The sequence below is a fragment of the Cupressus sempervirens genome, chromosome 7 (assembly GCF_028749045.1).
Source record: "Cupressus sempervirens isolate cs-2001-9-10 chromosome 7, ASM2874904v1, whole genome shotgun sequence".
In the NCBI taxonomy this organism is placed as follows: Eukaryota; Viridiplantae; Streptophyta; class Pinopsida; order Cupressales; family Cupressaceae; genus Cupressus; species Cupressus sempervirens.
The window spans coordinates 495,093,624-495,110,863 of NC_143124.1; the positions used below are offsets into that span (position 1 = coordinate 495,093,624).

At 32.3% G+C, this 17,240-nt stretch overlaps 2 protein-coding genes across 2 annotated transcripts in view; both read left to right on the forward strand.

Moving 5' to 3' along the window:
- Positions 1-3,663: 3,663 nt before the first annotated feature.
- LOC149547711 (uncharacterized) lies at positions 3,664-4,164 on the forward strand. The gene has a single exon (XM_089794175.1). It carries the CDS (start codon positions 3,664-3,666, stop codon positions 4,162-4,164), a length of 501 nt encoding a protein of 166 aa, XP_089650301.1.
- An 8,480-nt stretch (positions 4,165-12,644) lies between these two features.
- The window catches only part of LOC149547712 (uncharacterized), a 52,009-nt gene continuing 47,413 nt past the window's right edge, over positions 12,645-17,240 (forward strand). The window contains exons 1-2 of the mRNA XM_089791788.1: positions 12,645-12,798; positions 12,989-13,094. Of these exons, the coding sequence (XP_089647914.1) occupies positions 12,998-13,094 (97 nt within the window). The 5' untranslated portion in view covers positions 12,645-12,798; positions 12,989-12,997. The remainder of the gene's footprint in view (positions 12,799-12,988; positions 13,095-17,240) is intronic.

Genomic DNA, 17,240 nt, shown 5'->3' on the forward strand with positions numbered 1-17,240 from the left:
ACTACTAGTATATTAATTGATTTAGAATACAAGAATTATTTAAAAATACACATAGAAAAATCTAATATTAATTGATAAGACTAGTATATCAAGATTCCAACAACTTTTTACATAGGTATACAATGAATACTAGCCAATTCAAATAGATTTTTTTACAATATTGAATAGAATTCTTTTCTACTTTAATTATAATCAACTTTATTTATTCTAAATAATTTTAATTTTGATTTTAGAAAAATCTAAATTATTGTTATATTTAAAAAAATAATTATTTGATTCTTTTTTAAAATTATTCGTACACCAAACTTTTTCTCTTAAAAACATCCACATAAAACTTATAGAAAATAGTGCATAACATTTAACAAGGATGCATAGCATCTAGTTCTTGCCGATAGAAGAAAATAATATGAATAAAATGTATAAAGTCTCTAAAATAATTTGTTACATTTTGTGTACGAAGAATTAAAAACTCTACCGTAGCACAAAACAACCAGTCAAATTGTCAATAATTTTTTTTTATATGAATTATTCCAAATATCATATATATTAAAACTTTATAGTTGCACAAAGTAAGTGAATATACGAGTAAAATGTATAAAGTCTCTAAAATGATTTGTTGCATTTTGTGTAAAAAAATTAAAAGCCAAAGCACAAAACAACCAGTCAAATTGTCAGTAAATATATTTTTATAAATTATTTCAAATATAATATATATTAAAAGTTTAAAGTTGCAAAAAGTAATCGAATAATAAATTATTCTGATTAGACAAACAAATGAAAAAGTTGCACTCCCTATTGTAGCACAAAACAACTAATCAAATTGTCAATAAATATATTGTGTTGAATTATTTTAAATACAATAAATATGAAAATTTTATAGCTCAAAAAGTACTTGAATAATAAATTGTTCTAATTGGGCAAACAAATTAAAAAGTTGAAGTGCATTGAATGCTACAATTTACTAATAAATAAATAAATAAAGATAATATGACACAAGTTGAAATAAACACTCTTGCAAATAGATATAATTAACCAGTCAAAAATAAGATTAAAACTAGCAGTTGCACGCTTTTGTGCTTGCAATGATAAGTCGACAGGTACATGATAATAAAATTATTTTTAAAAATATAATCTTATGTAAACAAATTAGATTATTAATAATTTTTAATTTAAATAACATAATATTTACTAAAATCTTTTAAATACATTAATAAATATTATTTATTTAATTTCAATATATCAAATATGAACAAAAAATAATCATTTAAAAAAACAACATCAACAAATCTATTACGAAAAACAATAAGAGAAATACAAAAAAAAAAAGAAAAAAGAAAAAATAACAACCTCTATAACAATATTTTATTGCCTAAATACATCATAGAAACTTAAAAATAATATTTAAAGAAAAATTAAACAAATATAGAAAATAATTTAAAAATAAAACCTAAATCAATTTTAAAAATCAAAAGTTAAATAAATAGAGATCACAAGATGAGCTAATGTGGAGATCGCAAGTAATTATTTTTTAAATAAATAAGAAAAGAAAAATAATAGTTAAAAGTGGAGATATAAAATATTGAACAAATTGGATTATTAATAATTTTCAATTTAAATAACATAATATTTACACCTATGCTATATAACTTCATTGGGAAAACTCGGATGCCAAATTCTTGATGTTGCCATAACAACCCATGAAGTCTTGCACTATATGGAGAAGAGTGGTAATCTAGGTATGGCTTTGAAACTTGACATCTCTAAAGCCTATGATATGATTAATTAGATTTTCCTATATTAAGTTATGGGTAAAATTAGTTTTAGTCAAAAAATTATAAAGATGGTTAAGTCAATGGTTGAAACTGTCAATTACTTAGTGATGGTGAATGGTTCATCTTGGGGGAATTTTGGTGGGGAAAGGGGACTAAGATAGGGTGACCCTATCTTCCTCTATTTGTTTATCATGGTCTCTAAAGTTCTACGAAGGGCATTCTTGAGAAAAATGGAAGGGGGGGTGATTAAAGGTGTAAAGCCGACATCCACACTTCCACTCAAGGTGATCCAACAGTTTGTGGATGACACCTTCCTAAGTGGGGAATCCTTGGTGGGCGAAGCCAAAGCTTGGAAGTTTGTGTTGGATATATATGCAGCCAATGCGAGACAAAAAAATAATTTGGACAAAAGTAAAGTGTTCTTCTTCAACACCCCCACCGCAACATACATAAAAGGATTGTTAATATTTTGGGGTGTAATATTGTTGTGTTGCCAGACACGTATCTGGGCTCCCCTTAACAGTGAAAGAGGTAACAACTTTTGGAATAACATCTTAGAGAGGATGGAAAAGAAGTTGATTGGGTGGAAAGGCAAAACCTTGAGTAGTGAGGGTAAGCTTCAACTTCTTGTTTCCTCCCTCCAAGGATTACCTGTGTATTTCCTTTCATTGTTCAAAATTACTCAAAGTATGGCAGAGAAATTGGAAAAAATACAACGTAACTTCCTTTGGTCAGGAGGAAGTGAGAAGAATAGGTTGAACTTAGTAAATTGGGATATAGTCTATAAACCTAAAAGAAGAGGTGGCTTGGGGGTAAGGAAGATATTTGATTTGAATAATGTGTTGCTCACCAAGGTGGGGTGGAACTTGATGGAGGAAGCCAACTAGTGTAATATTCTAAAAGCCAAGTATTTGGGGGACTTGAAATTTGCTCATTACACCTAGAGAAATGATCTCCTTGTGAGATCTAAAATATGGGGAAATATTGTGAGAAACAAAAGCTTGTTGAAGGATGGTGTAAGGTGGCTAGTGGATAATGGTAATCAGATTAACTTCTGGGAGGACCTATGGCTAACTGACACACTATTGGCAAGAATGAAGTATGGGTCCCTTTAGAACCACATCCAAGAGGATGGAAGTATGGTTGTTGATTTTATTGGCCCAGGGAGGAAGTGGAGAAAGGTGGAGTTGCAACAAAATGCTCTGGTTGGAGGGTACTTAATAGAAGAGCTAAATGCTCTGCTAGAAGGGCATAGAATCTCACAGATGGATCAAAATGATGAGTTCATTTCAAAGGCCACTTTGTCAGAGGAGTTCTTTGTTAAATCAGCTTACAAACTAATGTTTGATAAAACTTTGGAACCTAATGACTAAGGGAATTTATGGTTCAATCATTTAATCCCAAAGATTAATATATTTTGGTGGATCACCATCCATGGGAAAATTCTCACTATTGATAACCTAATGAAACGAGGTTTCCAACTATCCAATAGATGCTACTTGTGTAAGAAGGTGGAGGAGAATATTAATCACTTGTTCCTTCATTGTAACTATGCTTCCATTGTTTGGGGGAAGCTTTTATAGAAGCTAGAGGTCAACTAGGTGTTTAACAAGGATCTGATGCAATTTGTGGAGAATTGGCAAGGCCCTTTTGCCCACCCCCTCCTTATTAGATTGTGGAAGGTTGTCCCCACCATGTCTGTTGGGGTATTTGGAAGGAGAGAAATAATAGAGTGTATAGGAATGAAGAAAGAAGTGAGGAGGTTGTGGTGGACAAGATCAACAAACTTATGGTTAAGAATATGAGTTGTAGCAAGTGGAGAAAATTTATGCTCCCCCCTAGTGTGTTGGATGTCAAAGTGGCCAAGGGCTAGAACTTGGAGGAGGGGATTATGGAAACTGATAATTCCAATATGTTGGCTAGGAAAAGGACACGATGGAAACCCCCACCTACGAATTGGGTTAAGCTCAATTTTGATGGTGCCGCCATAAAGGAGGGTTCAATGAGAGGTGGTATGGTCAAGGATAGTAAGAGAAGGATGTTATTGGCGTATTCCAGACAACTAGGGAAAGTGTCTAATAATAATACGGAAGTGAGGGCTCTTTATTGGGGTTTAAAATTGGTGATAAGTGTGGGATGGAGAAATGTGGAGATTGAAGGCGATTCAAAAAGCATAATTGAAACTGTTAAAGGGAACATGAGGGAAGGATGGGTCATTAAACGTGTTATAGAAGACATTAGACACTTATTAAATTTTTTTAAACATGATCGATTTGAATCATATCTTTCAGGAGGGAAACAGTGTGGTAGATGGGATGGCGACATTAGGCCTAAAGGTGATAGGGCTAAGATGTTGGAGGGAATAAAATGCCTTGCTAAATTGGGTAAGTGATTTAGTGACTCAAGAAATTAAGCATGACGAGTCTTAGTTGGAGAATTATTTTAAATTTGTGTGACCTGAGCTGCTAAATTGGCGGATAGGAGAAAGTTATGAAGCACAGATGGCAAGGAGTGATGGAAAGGGTGTGGGTAATAATAAATTCACATGGCCCAACAAAATAAAGATTTTTGAAGTTTGAGATGAAAGGCTTTTTAATGATTTTCTTATGTGTGTTCTCATATGCTAGGATGAGAAAATATTCAAATATTAAATGGTTAGTGTGTATTGGGAATGATGGAAATTATTGGGAGAAAGATAGTGGTAGTTGATGTGTGACTTTAATTTCTACAAGGGATGCTACTATAATTACTAACAATTATGGTCATTATGTTTGCTTAAGGGATATTATTTTTTGGCATAAGTGTGAAGTCATTCTTAGCAAGTGTTTTTGGGTTTGGAAGGAGACTGGAAACCTTATGGGAATTGAGTCGTCCATGATAGAGGAGAATTCTAGGAAGTTGTTGGCATGGTATATGCTGAAGGAAGGTGGTTTCATTCCATTTATGGAGGTGCTAAATGTGCATGATGAAAACTACTCTTTGCAATTTGTTAATTCCTGGGAGGACCGAAGAGTTACAATAAATGGAATCTCATTCCACATCTCTGAAGAAGTAATCTCCATGGTGACAGGTTTGGCAATGAAGGGAAGGAAATGGCAAAAGGTGACTAGGGTGGCCAACAAAGCGAGTCTACAATGCTTCTTTTTGCAGGGTAGAGGAGGGTTTATGCAGAGAAGCTCCTTGAGCCATGGAACAAGGTCTATTTGACGCTAATGAAGTACTTAACTTTGGAAGGGAGGTATGATGTTTGTTATTACTACCACTTTCATCTCCTAAACCATTTTCACCATCAGGGTATTATTTCCATTCTAGTTTTTTCTTTTCTTTTTTTGTTGCATGATTTAATAGATTCGGTGACTAATGTCAAGGAAAAAATGAGGAAGGGTGTTAATTTTACCATTTTGCACCAAGGGTTAATGTTTCATTTGTATTAATTTCATCTCACTCTCGTCCCCCCTAGGATTGTGAAAATTGATATTCCTACCCATCCTAATCCTCAGCCCTAACTTGTCCCCCTTAGAATCATGGGCCCCAATGCCCCTACCCCATAGCCTTCATCGAGCAGGTACGCTATTGAATTGAAGCCCACCCCTTCAAGTAAGAAAGGGAGATAGAATGTAGGGAAAGATAGGGAACCAGAGGAGTTAGAGGAGGAAGGGAGAGGGGGTAGGAGGAGGTTAGGGAGGTTAGCTAAGTCCACTGCTAAGAAGAAGCTAAAAGTGGGGGCCTCGCAAGAGGAGGATTAGGATTCATAGGACACTGGTTGTCCCAAACGAAGGATGAAGGAGAAGGCTACGAATTTTGGTGGGGGGGGGGGGGTGGTTGGAGAATGGAGGAGGAGGAAGAGGAGGTGTCAGAATCCTCTCAGTTTGGCTCAGGGGGGAGGGATGAAGGAGAAGAAAGAGGTGTCACATGTTTTGACCACCATTGGGTTGGGGTGTGTGGATTTAACTTGGGACCAATTGCCTAATACAATGGATAGTGCACCCTCTCCCATTACGATTTCCTCCCCTGTTAAGGTTCCTCCCAAGGATAATGCTAACCCCTTGAATGTGTAGGATGTCATTTTGGTGCTAGGAAGGTCAATGTGGACATCAAGAAGACAACCAACGATGAGGTGTGGCAAAGAATTCATGCGCTGGAAGAAAGGATGCATCTCTTGAAAAAATTCACTGTCAAAGTGACACATGCTGCTGCCACCACACTTCACCTGCTCAAAGATATGGAGGGAAATTTTCCAAAGGAGGACTCCAAACTATTGTTAACTTCCTCATGGAAGATTGGGAAAACATCCTCCTCGGGAGGAAAGAGGTTAAGAAGCCTTAATGACTTTCTCTTTCTAGTTTTTTATGTTGTTTATCAGTTGGTTGTCGAACTTGGCTAGGTTTAAGGCTATTATACCTTTGTTTATATGTTTATGTAGCTTTTATAGTTTTAATATAGGCAATTTGTATGTTGGGCATGCTGATACTATTTTAGTTATGCTTTTGAACTATATGTTTTTGTTTTCTAAGTGGTAGGGGGTAGTTCTGGTTGTTGGTATTCTACTGGTTGTTGACCAATTTGACTGTTTAAGGGTTGACCCCCTACTTTTGGTTGCTTTCAATTCAAAAACATAATATTTACAAAAATATTTTAAATAGATTAATAAATATTATTGATTTAAATATAATTTATCAAATAAAAAATAATAATCATTTAAAAACCTCATCAAAAAATCTACTATGAAAATTAATAAGAGAAATACAACAAAATAAGACGAAAAAATAAAGTCTCTAACCAATATTCTATTGACTAAATAAATTATAGAAACTAAAAACTAATATTTAAAGAAAAAAGTAAACTAATTAAAATAATAAATTAAAATAATTTAAAAACTAAAACTTAAATCAATTTAAAAAATCAAACGTTAAATAAATAGAGATCACAACACGAGCTAGTGTGGAGATCACAAGTTTATTTTTTAAATAAATAGGAAAATAAAAACAATATTTAAAAGGGGAGATTTAAGATATAATCGAATGTGAACAAATTAGATTATTAATAATTTTTAATTTAAATAACATAATATTTACTAAAATCTTTTGATTAGATTAATAAATATTATTTATTTAAATTCAATTTATCAAATATTAAAAAAAAGTATTTAAAAATTTCATAAAACAATTTATTATGAAAAATTAATAAGAAAAATACAAAAAAGTAATATGAAAAAATAGCAATGTTTGTAACAAATATACTATTGACTAAATAAATTATAGAAACTAAAAAACAATATTTAAAGAAAAATAAACTAATAATAAAAAAAAAAAATTTAAAAACTAAAATCTAAATCAATTTTAAAAATCAAAAGTTAAAATAGAGATTGAGCTAATGTGGAGATAACGAGTAATTATTATTTTTAAATAAATAGAAAAAGAAAAACAACAGTTAAAAGTGGAGATAACAACTAACAAATATCAAAACAAGAGTTAAATGTGGAGTGAGATAAAAATTGACTAGTAAATAATTAACATGAAGGATTTATAATTTGCTGGTGACAACTTTTCCGTCAAAAATTCAATTTCCAAGAACAAAGTTTCCACAAATAGCCTATCGACTTAAAAATGTTTACCACCATCAAGAATGATTTTGCAATCATTTGAGTTTATTAAAATGTTATTCTATTAAAAATGGAGAAATCTTAATTGAAGACTTTCTTGTTTTAGTTTTTTAGATGATCAAATAATGCACCTACGAAACAGGTTTTTTATAAGAATATATGTTAAAAAAATGACTATTTATGTATATATTTTTTTAAAATTAAATAATCGAGAGAACAAAAAGAGGTACAGTATCAAAAGAGGGGGGGAGGTGAGCCTCAACCACCAAGATCAAAGTCCAATAATCAGCCAGAATCAGCCAACTAACACATTAAGTAGCAATGGTAACAAGATTACAAAAAGAGGAGACAAATAAGCTATTCCAAAACATCATCATGATCATCAAACCAAGCTGTCCATCCTAGCTCTCCTTCCATCCACATGACTTTCTTCCGCTCGAGAAGTTGAGCAAAGGAGTCATGTCTATCAGAAAAGGAGCCTCTGTTCGCATGTATTTCCTTGAGCAACTCCTTAAGAGCTTTTCCAAAAGCAGTCTGGTTATCAAGAATGCTAGCCAATTCCAACCCATGCCTCATCTCATAAATGAACATAGTAGTGAGCCCATCATGGAGGAATCTTTTTAGCTTGTCCATCTCGAGCTTCATAATGCAGCAAATCTACGAGACAATCTTAAAACAGATGAATTTCAAATGAAACAAAGTAAGGGATCTACCAATATCTTGAAATTTTTCCTCATTTCTACATTTCCAAATAAACCAAAGAATGTGAGAGGATAGAATATTCCAGAAAAAATTAGCATCCTTTTTAAGACCAAATAAGTTGCCAAGAATGGTGCCTAAAACAGGAACATGATCAGCTATAGAAATTCCAAAAAACTTCCATATAATCCTAGCAAATTGACAAGTAAAAAATATATGCCTTAAATTTTCAGGAACCCTACAAATAGTACAAAGTTCAGCATCACCAACATGATTTTTAATAGGAAGTCTATCGAGAAGAAGCTGCCATTTAAAATGTAAGATTTTGGGGGGAATATGTGATTTCCAAAATTTGTCAAGAATTTTTTGCCATTCAAGAGAGTTCAAGTTCATATACCAAGTAGTATTAAGGTGAGAAATAACAGAGTTGCCATTATTGAGAACCTTATATATATCTTTAGCTTTAGTTTTATGTAGGAGAGATCCATCATCCCAACACAAATTTAGAAATCTATGAGAGTCCACATCACACCTGCAAGGAAGATTAAGAGTGCGGCAGGCATTGGCAACCATATTATATGTACGTTTATGGGAGATAGGAAGATCGAACTTGATTCTAATATCCTGCCAACTAACAAGGTTATCATTCTCCAAAATGTCAATAAAGCTCTGGATGCCAAGGTTGTTCCAAAATTTTGCAGAACAACCTTGAGTCATGGCAAGAGGCTTACCATTATGATGCAGATTCCACCATATAGAACGCTCACCATGAATAGAGTTATTACTAGCAAAGTTGGAATTATAGATGAAACCCCTCACAAGTTCCCAAGCTTTCCAGATAGACTTGAAAACCAAGGAACCTTGGACAGAGACAGGGAAGGACCCAGCAACCAGATCAGTAAAAGGAAGGTTTTTCCAATGTTTGGCCTGCTTAGGATAACCGGATTGAATGTTGTTTCTAAGAAGAATCTTCCAGGGTTCTTGACCATCAAGAGCCTGAAAAATCCACTTAGCAGCAAGGGATATTCCTTGTATCCTAAGGTCAATTAGGCCTAAGCCACCAGAGTTCTTGTCAACATGACACCAACTCCATTTAACAGCATGTTTCTTCTTGTGACCTTTGCCATCAGACCATAAGAATCTCCTTATGGCTTTCTGAATCTCAAACACTTGGTAGTTACTAAACATCCAGACAGATGAGTAGTATATACTATAGGATGACAAGATTTTCTGACACACCTGCACCCTACCAGCAAGTGACAACTCCCTATTATCCCACTTGTAGAGCTTCTTAACAATTTTATCCTTAATCCAAATCCACATGTCTTTGAGAGACAGGGAAATGGAAAAGGGGACCCCCAAATACCTGACAATTTATGTATATTGACTTAACTTGTTTAATTATTTAAAAAATTAAGATTGATTTAATGAAAATTCAATAAATATGTTTTTTAGATTATGTTAGAGAAAAAATTTAAAATATGATTTTATTATTAATTGTATATTATTAAAATAAATATTCAAATATTTAAAAGTTATTTAATCAAAATATTTTAATATCTTTAATAGCTTCAACCTAAATAAATAAATATATACTTAATTAAAAATATATTATTAAATATTTAAACTAAAACTTAAATAATAATGATTGACATTTACTTAAACTTACTATTTAGAATTTAAAAATATTAAAAATTAATCTTAAGATAACTATATTTTCACATATTATTATTTAAAATCTCCAAAGGTTAAAATTTAAAGGCAAGAAAAGATACTTCAAGCAATTTTTTTTTAGATTTTTAGGCTTATCTTTTTAATCTTGAAATTTTATTATTCATATTTTTTGCATAGCAATAGACTCGTAGTTGCAATGATGATAAGTGCTCGATAATAAAATTATTTTTTAAAATATAATCTTATGTGAACAAATTAGATTATTAATAATTTGCATTTTAAATAACATAATATTTACTAAAATCTTTTAAATAGATTAATAAATATTATTTATTTAAATTTAATTTATCAAATATGAAAAAATAAATCATTTAAAAAAATTTCAATGAAAAACCTATTATGAAAAATTAATAAGAGAAATACAAAAAAAAACATATTCTATTGACTAAATAAATTATAGAAACTAAAAAACAATATTTAAAGAATAAAATAAACTAAAATAAAAAATAATTTAAAAATTAAAACCTAAATCAATTTGAAAAATCAAAAGTTAAATTAATAGAGATCACTACATGCGCTATAGATCATAGGAAAAAAAAGAAGAAGAAGTTAAAAGTGGAGATTTAAAACATAATCATATGCGAACAAATTAGATTATTAATAATTTTCAATTTATATAAAATAATATTTACTAAAATCTTTTAAAACATTATTTATTTAAATTTAATTTATCAAATGTGAGAAAAATATTCATTTAAAAAATCTTATCAAAAAATCTATTATGAAAAAATAATAATAGAAATACAAAAAATGCAAAAATAACAACGTCTAAATTATAAAAACCAATTTAAAGAAAAAAATAATAATATAAAAATCAATAAAAATAATTTAAAAACTAACATCTAAATGAATTTTAAAAATAAAAAGTTAAATAAGTAAGATCACAACATGAGCTAATGTGGAGATCACAAGTAATTTTTTTAAAATAAATAAAAAAAGAAAAATAATAGTTAAAAGTGGAGATAACAACTAATAAATATTAAAATAGTTGTTTAAAGTGGAGTGAGATAAAAATTGGTCAAAAAATAATTAACAGGAATGATTTACAATTTTCTGGCCAAATTGACAACTTTTCTATCAAAAATTCAATTTTCAGGAACAAAGTTCCCACAAATAGCCTATCGGTTAAATTAATGTTAGATAATAGTTGAAATATTTGCATAATAGTTAACTCTTGAAAATCCACTCTTATCGCTCAATTTTTTTAAGCCAATATAATGGACGATAAATGATTTTACAAATTAAAAAAGTTAACTATTTTGCAACTTACCTTATGAACTACAAAAATATAATACATTCTCAAAATGATAGATTTTGATTGGTTGAAGTTGTTTAGTTTAATTAGCCGATAGACTTTTGATGTGAGATTGCTTTTTACTTTTCATCTGTAAAAATTGTCTCACATTGTGAAACTACTTTAAAAGCCACAAAACAACCTTTAGAAATATGTAAAACTCATAGTTACACCACCCTTGGAGACGAGGGTACGATGGGATGGGGGGACAAGTTTCTAAGATGGGGGGACAAAGGGGCCTTGATTTGGAGACGACAGGGGGATGGCGGTGGGGGTGATAGGGGAAGCAGGGGTGTATATATTATACATATGGTACTTAAAATCTAGTTATGAAAATATGTACTACAATTATACAATATAACTTGATATAATCATATAAAGATGTAAAAAATAGTAAACTTAAACAATAAAAAAATTAAAATTGAATATTGCATTGAAGTTTTGAACTGAAACATCATGACTCATGATCAAATGACAAACAAACAATGGACATTACATTGAACATCAACACATATTAGTCTATATATCAGTCTTCAGATCAATAGTATGAGTATCTAGATTCTACTATCTAAAAGTAATTAATGATCATATGAGTCATGACATAAAGATGATTACAATAAGTATCATGTCCCATGAATCATGATATCAAAATAAGTATATAATATTATCATGCAAACAAAAACTACAAGTCTCCTCGCACCCGCAATAAAGGAGACTTCATCACGTCTCCCCACAATAAAGGAGACTTCGTCGTGTCCCTCCACACCCACACAAAGGAGACGTCTCCCCATCTCGGAACGTCTCACCATCTTTGACAGTGGTGGCGATCTTAGTGGCGCCGACCTGAAACGCTGAGATGCCATCCCCCCATCTCGGGGACTTCCCCATCTTCGAGACGACCCATTTTTGGGGGGGGGGAAGCGTCCCCATGTTAGACTGGTAAAACCATTTTGCGACAGTCGAAAAATGTCCATGTTAAGAAAACATTAAATTAAAAAATATATAATGTTGGACATCATTTTCTTAACGTGGACATTTTCCATAGATAAGAATAATTTTTTCAAATAAAATAAAAATATATAATGTTGGACATCGATTTCTTAACGTGGACATTTTCTGACCGTCGCAAAATGGTTTTAAGATTTCTAAAGGTTGTTTTGTGGCTTTTAAAGTAATTTCACAACATGAGACAAATTTTACGGACATAAAGTACAAAGACAATCTCACATTAAAAGCCTATCTGCTAATTAGTTATGATGAGTGATATTTAAAGATTTTTTTTTAAATTTAAGGAAAAAATGAATATTTAAAAAGTTTAAAAAGTAATTGGTGTAAGAATCTTCTTAAGAGTTATACATATAAATATTAATAGTATAGATAATCAAATATTATTTTATATTTTATATTATTATAAATATATTATATTATTTTTTATATTATGAAAAAATTTGATGCATGTGAAGATTTGTAAAATGTAATATTAATTTAATATTATTAATTTTTTAAAATATCATAACTGCTAGTAATAATAGTGCAAAAATAGTACTCGAGGAAAGATCTTTGCTCCTGAAATGAAAACCTAAATTTGCAATTAAAAACTTCGACTTAACAATTCACGCTTGATCAGTTACACATTTGTTCGAGGATATTTTCATTTTAGTTTGGATTCGCTGCGATAAAGGCGAAGCACACGCGCTGTAAGTTTGTCGCTACGATACCATTTACCAATTGTAGTGTTTTTCAAAAGTGATTAGAGCTGTGAGTACAAGATCGAATAGCAGCTCAACAAAACAGGACTGCAAACTGAAAACATCCACAACAGTAGTTACATAGAAGGATAAGAAGACATTGTTTATTGAAGCAAAAAGGTTTTGTTTTGTGTTGCAGGAGCTTACAATGGCTAAGAAGAAAAAACAAAACAAAAAGAATGGTCCTGTTTCCATGGACATGGATGCCTCCGTACACAATTCACCGTCAAACGAAATCCTCGAAGGTATTTTAGCCCTTTATAGTTGAGATGCTATATATTTTCTGTGCATATGGTTTCATTGCAAAATTTAGCTTGCTTTCGATCCAAATAAGCCCGTACACTAGCTCAGACATATACACAAAATCTCAATTCAAGCGTAAAAGTTCAATCAGAGATTAAAAACACTACCTGGCACATATTCATTTAGTTTGTGGAACTCTGGCGTATATAGGCCCAATAAGAATTAATAGCAACGGGCCTATTTATAAATTGTAACAGTTTTGTAATGTGCTCTTTCAGTAAAGGTATCAGACAAGTTAGGGAGTAGGGAGTAATTGTGCTTATTTGGGAAGAATCCTTCATGCACCTTTCCTTCTTTTACCACTTGGAGATCATATACGCTGCATTCAAACTAACATGTATTGACCTGCTATTACAAGTGGTTAAATGTGGAGTTACCTGTGTTCCTGCGAGGGGTTTCACACACACGAGTAGTGCTGGCTAGGAAGTGACTCAAAAGTTTACCCTACCATGGGGGTTCCTATTTTGGGTGTGTGCGGGCGCACGTCTGTGGTTACACCCTTGAGTTTGAAGGGCAGAAACTGTGATAGTGTGAATGCAGAATTTACATACTGTTCTATTTAAATAAGGCGATTTCTGGAGATATAAAAGAGAGACGTTGCTTAGATTCATATGGGAGATGTTTTCACTTTATAAATTCCTTCATTCTACTATTCTCATGGGAAAGAGTCAGGCAGTAGTTCATTCACTCCATTGAGAACCCATGCGCAGGGTCTTATGATCACCGTCGGGAAGATGTAACTGTAACTTTTGAAGGGCAGAAACTGTGATAGAATAATTCAGAATTTACATGTATTGCCATTGAAACTAGGCGGCTTCTCGAGTTTAAAAAGAGAGAAAGAGTGCTATTATACTATAATAATAAAGCAGCAGCAGTTTTTCATTTACATGCATAGGGTAGTTTTAGAGCATCTTTGATATCTTATTTACAGTACAGACGAATGGGTGTTGCTTAGATTCATATGAGGGATGTTTTCATTTTATAAATTGCTTCATTCTTCTAGTCTCATGGGAAAGAATCAGGCACGAGTTCATCACTCCATTGAAAACCTGCGTGCAGCGTTTTATGATCACAATTGGGAAGGTTTAAGATGCCTTTCTGCTATGTTTTTTTATAGGTTTCACCAACTTGCAGCCATTGGCCAAGATTCTGAAATTGGTAATAAGGGAAAATAATAGGGTTCGTACAATAGACCTACTCTTTACCTGTTACATGAAGGAATGCATTGAAAAATTGACCTTCTGGGTCTAAAAAGCTCTTTATTCTTTTCATTAGGATTGATTTCAATTTTTTTTGTGATGGGGGTATTCGTGTTGTAATCTGTGGAAGTATCATCGCTGAAATTTAGGGATATAAGATGGTACATAGGCCACATATATCCAGAATAATCCACACAAAAGAAAGAACGAGACAAATACATACCTCCAATATGTAAGTTCCATCTCAAGCTAAGGGATACTAATCCCAAATCTAAAATTCTAGTCACTCTTGTTAGTAAAAAGCACTTAGTTTACAGGTTGTCAAGTCCTCCAAATCAACTCAAACCATTATTTTTCTAGTTTGCATGAAATCCTATGTTCCACAAGGACATCTACTCCATTCCTGTTCCTTTGTTCCTCTGCCCCTGTTTCTGTTCAAATGTTTTTTTTTTCTCTATTATTTTTCTTAGACTGTTGATTGTTTCTTGTGAAAATGGTACTAACAATGATGTGACCTTCTAAATAAATTTCTTGAGAAATGACTTTGGAACGAACCCAAGGCACATGCAAAATTAGAGATGGGTTTAACTGCTTTACAGACAGAGCTTTGATTGCAAGGAACATTAATACTCCTGTGTCATATTTGAATAAAAAACGCCAATCAACAGATGCAGGAGAACTTATGCTAACTTTTCATATTTGAACCAAAGACGCCAATAAACAGATGCTACCGTTATGTTGAAATTCAGCAGGAGAAAACAACAACGGCTTGCTGACAATATACACAGGAGATTTTAAAATGGGACACCTTTTCTAGAAAAAATCGTACAAAGCAACACTATTATTTTATTACCTTGACTGTTAAAGATACAATAAGGTATTGCACGGCAGTACATAAACAGTGATCCATGTTTTAGTATTTACAGGCACATTTGTACAGAAAACCAGTGTAACCCGGGCACTGGGGGATGTTAGGACAAGTTTCTGGGATTTGGTAAAAAGAGTTTTAATTTAGGGGCGGAGGGATGGTGGGGGGATGACAGCGTGGGGTGGGGGGTACATATAGGACCTTGAAATGCTAGTTATAAAATGATGAATAATAGTATAAGAACTGATAAATTATAACACCAAATACTTGAACATAGCAAAATTGCAACATGAATATCAAAAATATTATAAAGATGATTACAGTGAGTAGCATGATATCAAAACAAGTACGAGTCCCTGTGTTACACTACAGAAAACTACTAAGCAATATAATACTTTTGTAAGTATAAGTTTTAAACTGTGGGTTGAGAAACCACCCATAAAGAATCCTTTTCTGATTTCTTAGAGTTGCTTGCCTTCGAATGTTATGATCCCAATCAGGATCTGTCTTCTCTTGAAGTCTAGATAAGGCAGATATTTAGTTCGTGAAAGGCATCAAATGTGATAAGAGAATCAAATCATAAGAAGGCAGACATACTTGCAATACAAACTATATATTGTAGACATACTATGCTAATTATATATTGTGGTATGGGTTTTCATACATAACAGGGAGCAGTGATGGGGTCAACTTCTAGGCACACCACCTTGGTATATGACTAGGGAGTCCCATGGTTCCAAAGGGGTACAAAGGGGCCTTTGTGCTTAGGAAGGTAGGACTTTCTAGGCACCCTATTCTGAATACTCCCTATAACCTCTATAATTGTAAACAAATGCATTAAGAGTGTTCAATTATTGGACATAGGATAGAATTGGCAAGATTGAGGTGAACAGGTATAGAACACCTCACTAGTTACTCCAGTTACTCCACCTCGTATGGATCGGATGGACCATGAGACCAAGAGAGATGGTATATCTGCTCTTGGGCTTAGGGTAGAGGGTGTCTAGGGTACCCTATCTCTTCTATGGTTGGGTCTTCTTAAATTAATTTAAGCAATGTAGCAATTAGATATACACTTCTAATACATGCTTATTTAACTAAAAAGATCCATCTTATGAATTATGATTACAAATGTTTCTTAACTTGTTTGCTGTGTTTCAATCAAAGTGAAAGATCTCCTACTTTTCAATTGAAGAGCTTAAGGGGTGATGCAGAGTGCACCACAAAAGTGTGCATTATGGGCCTTCCACAAAATTTCAAAGTTATAGAACCAACTCTACTCAAGTACTCTTTAATCCTTACTATGTTCACAGATGTAATAGGCCAAATTAGGCTTGGATTACAAAGAAAGTACCAAGTAATGGGTACATAGAATCAATCCATAACTTAAAATATATTATTCCACTCTCTTAGGTAGGGATTTACATTTATAATCTTTTCCAACCATTCAAATGAATGCACAAGAATGTTGCCACTTTTAAGAACAAGTTCTCAAAAAAGAGGGCATAATTTAAAACCCTTAATTAGTCATTAATAACTTCCATAAATAAAAGAATTAAACCAATCCTTTTGTGAGATTCAATAACAGCGAGTTAACAACATTTTCTCCAAGTTATAGCCAAATCCAAGAAAGGAAATAAAAGTTATTGCAATTTCCTCAAAGTTGTTCATATTATGAAAGAATCTGAGTAGTCTTCACCAAAATGGCCATAACTTCTTCCAAACGTAATGAAAATAATCCAAACCAAAACCAAATGAAAGCTAATTCATATAACTTTTCGAAAATATAAGTTTCAGGTCTGTATTATTCAAAATGAGTTCGCATCAACTAAAATATCAGATAAATTGCAAGAAAAAAAAACCAGAAAACTGAAATATACAACATCAAAATGAATTTTCTTCCATTCCAAATCCTTCCTCCAACTTCTATTTCGTATTTTGGAGACCAAATATATATTATTTGGAATCACATTAAACTCTCCAACTAACCTACAACTACCCATTAATATCTTTAAACCAAC

What these genes read in the sequence shown, in the direction of transcription:
- LOC149547711 (XM_089794175.1), top strand. Translation starts at nt 3,664, where the DNA reads ATGGAAACTGATAATTCCAATATGTTGGCTAGGAAAAGGACACGATGG.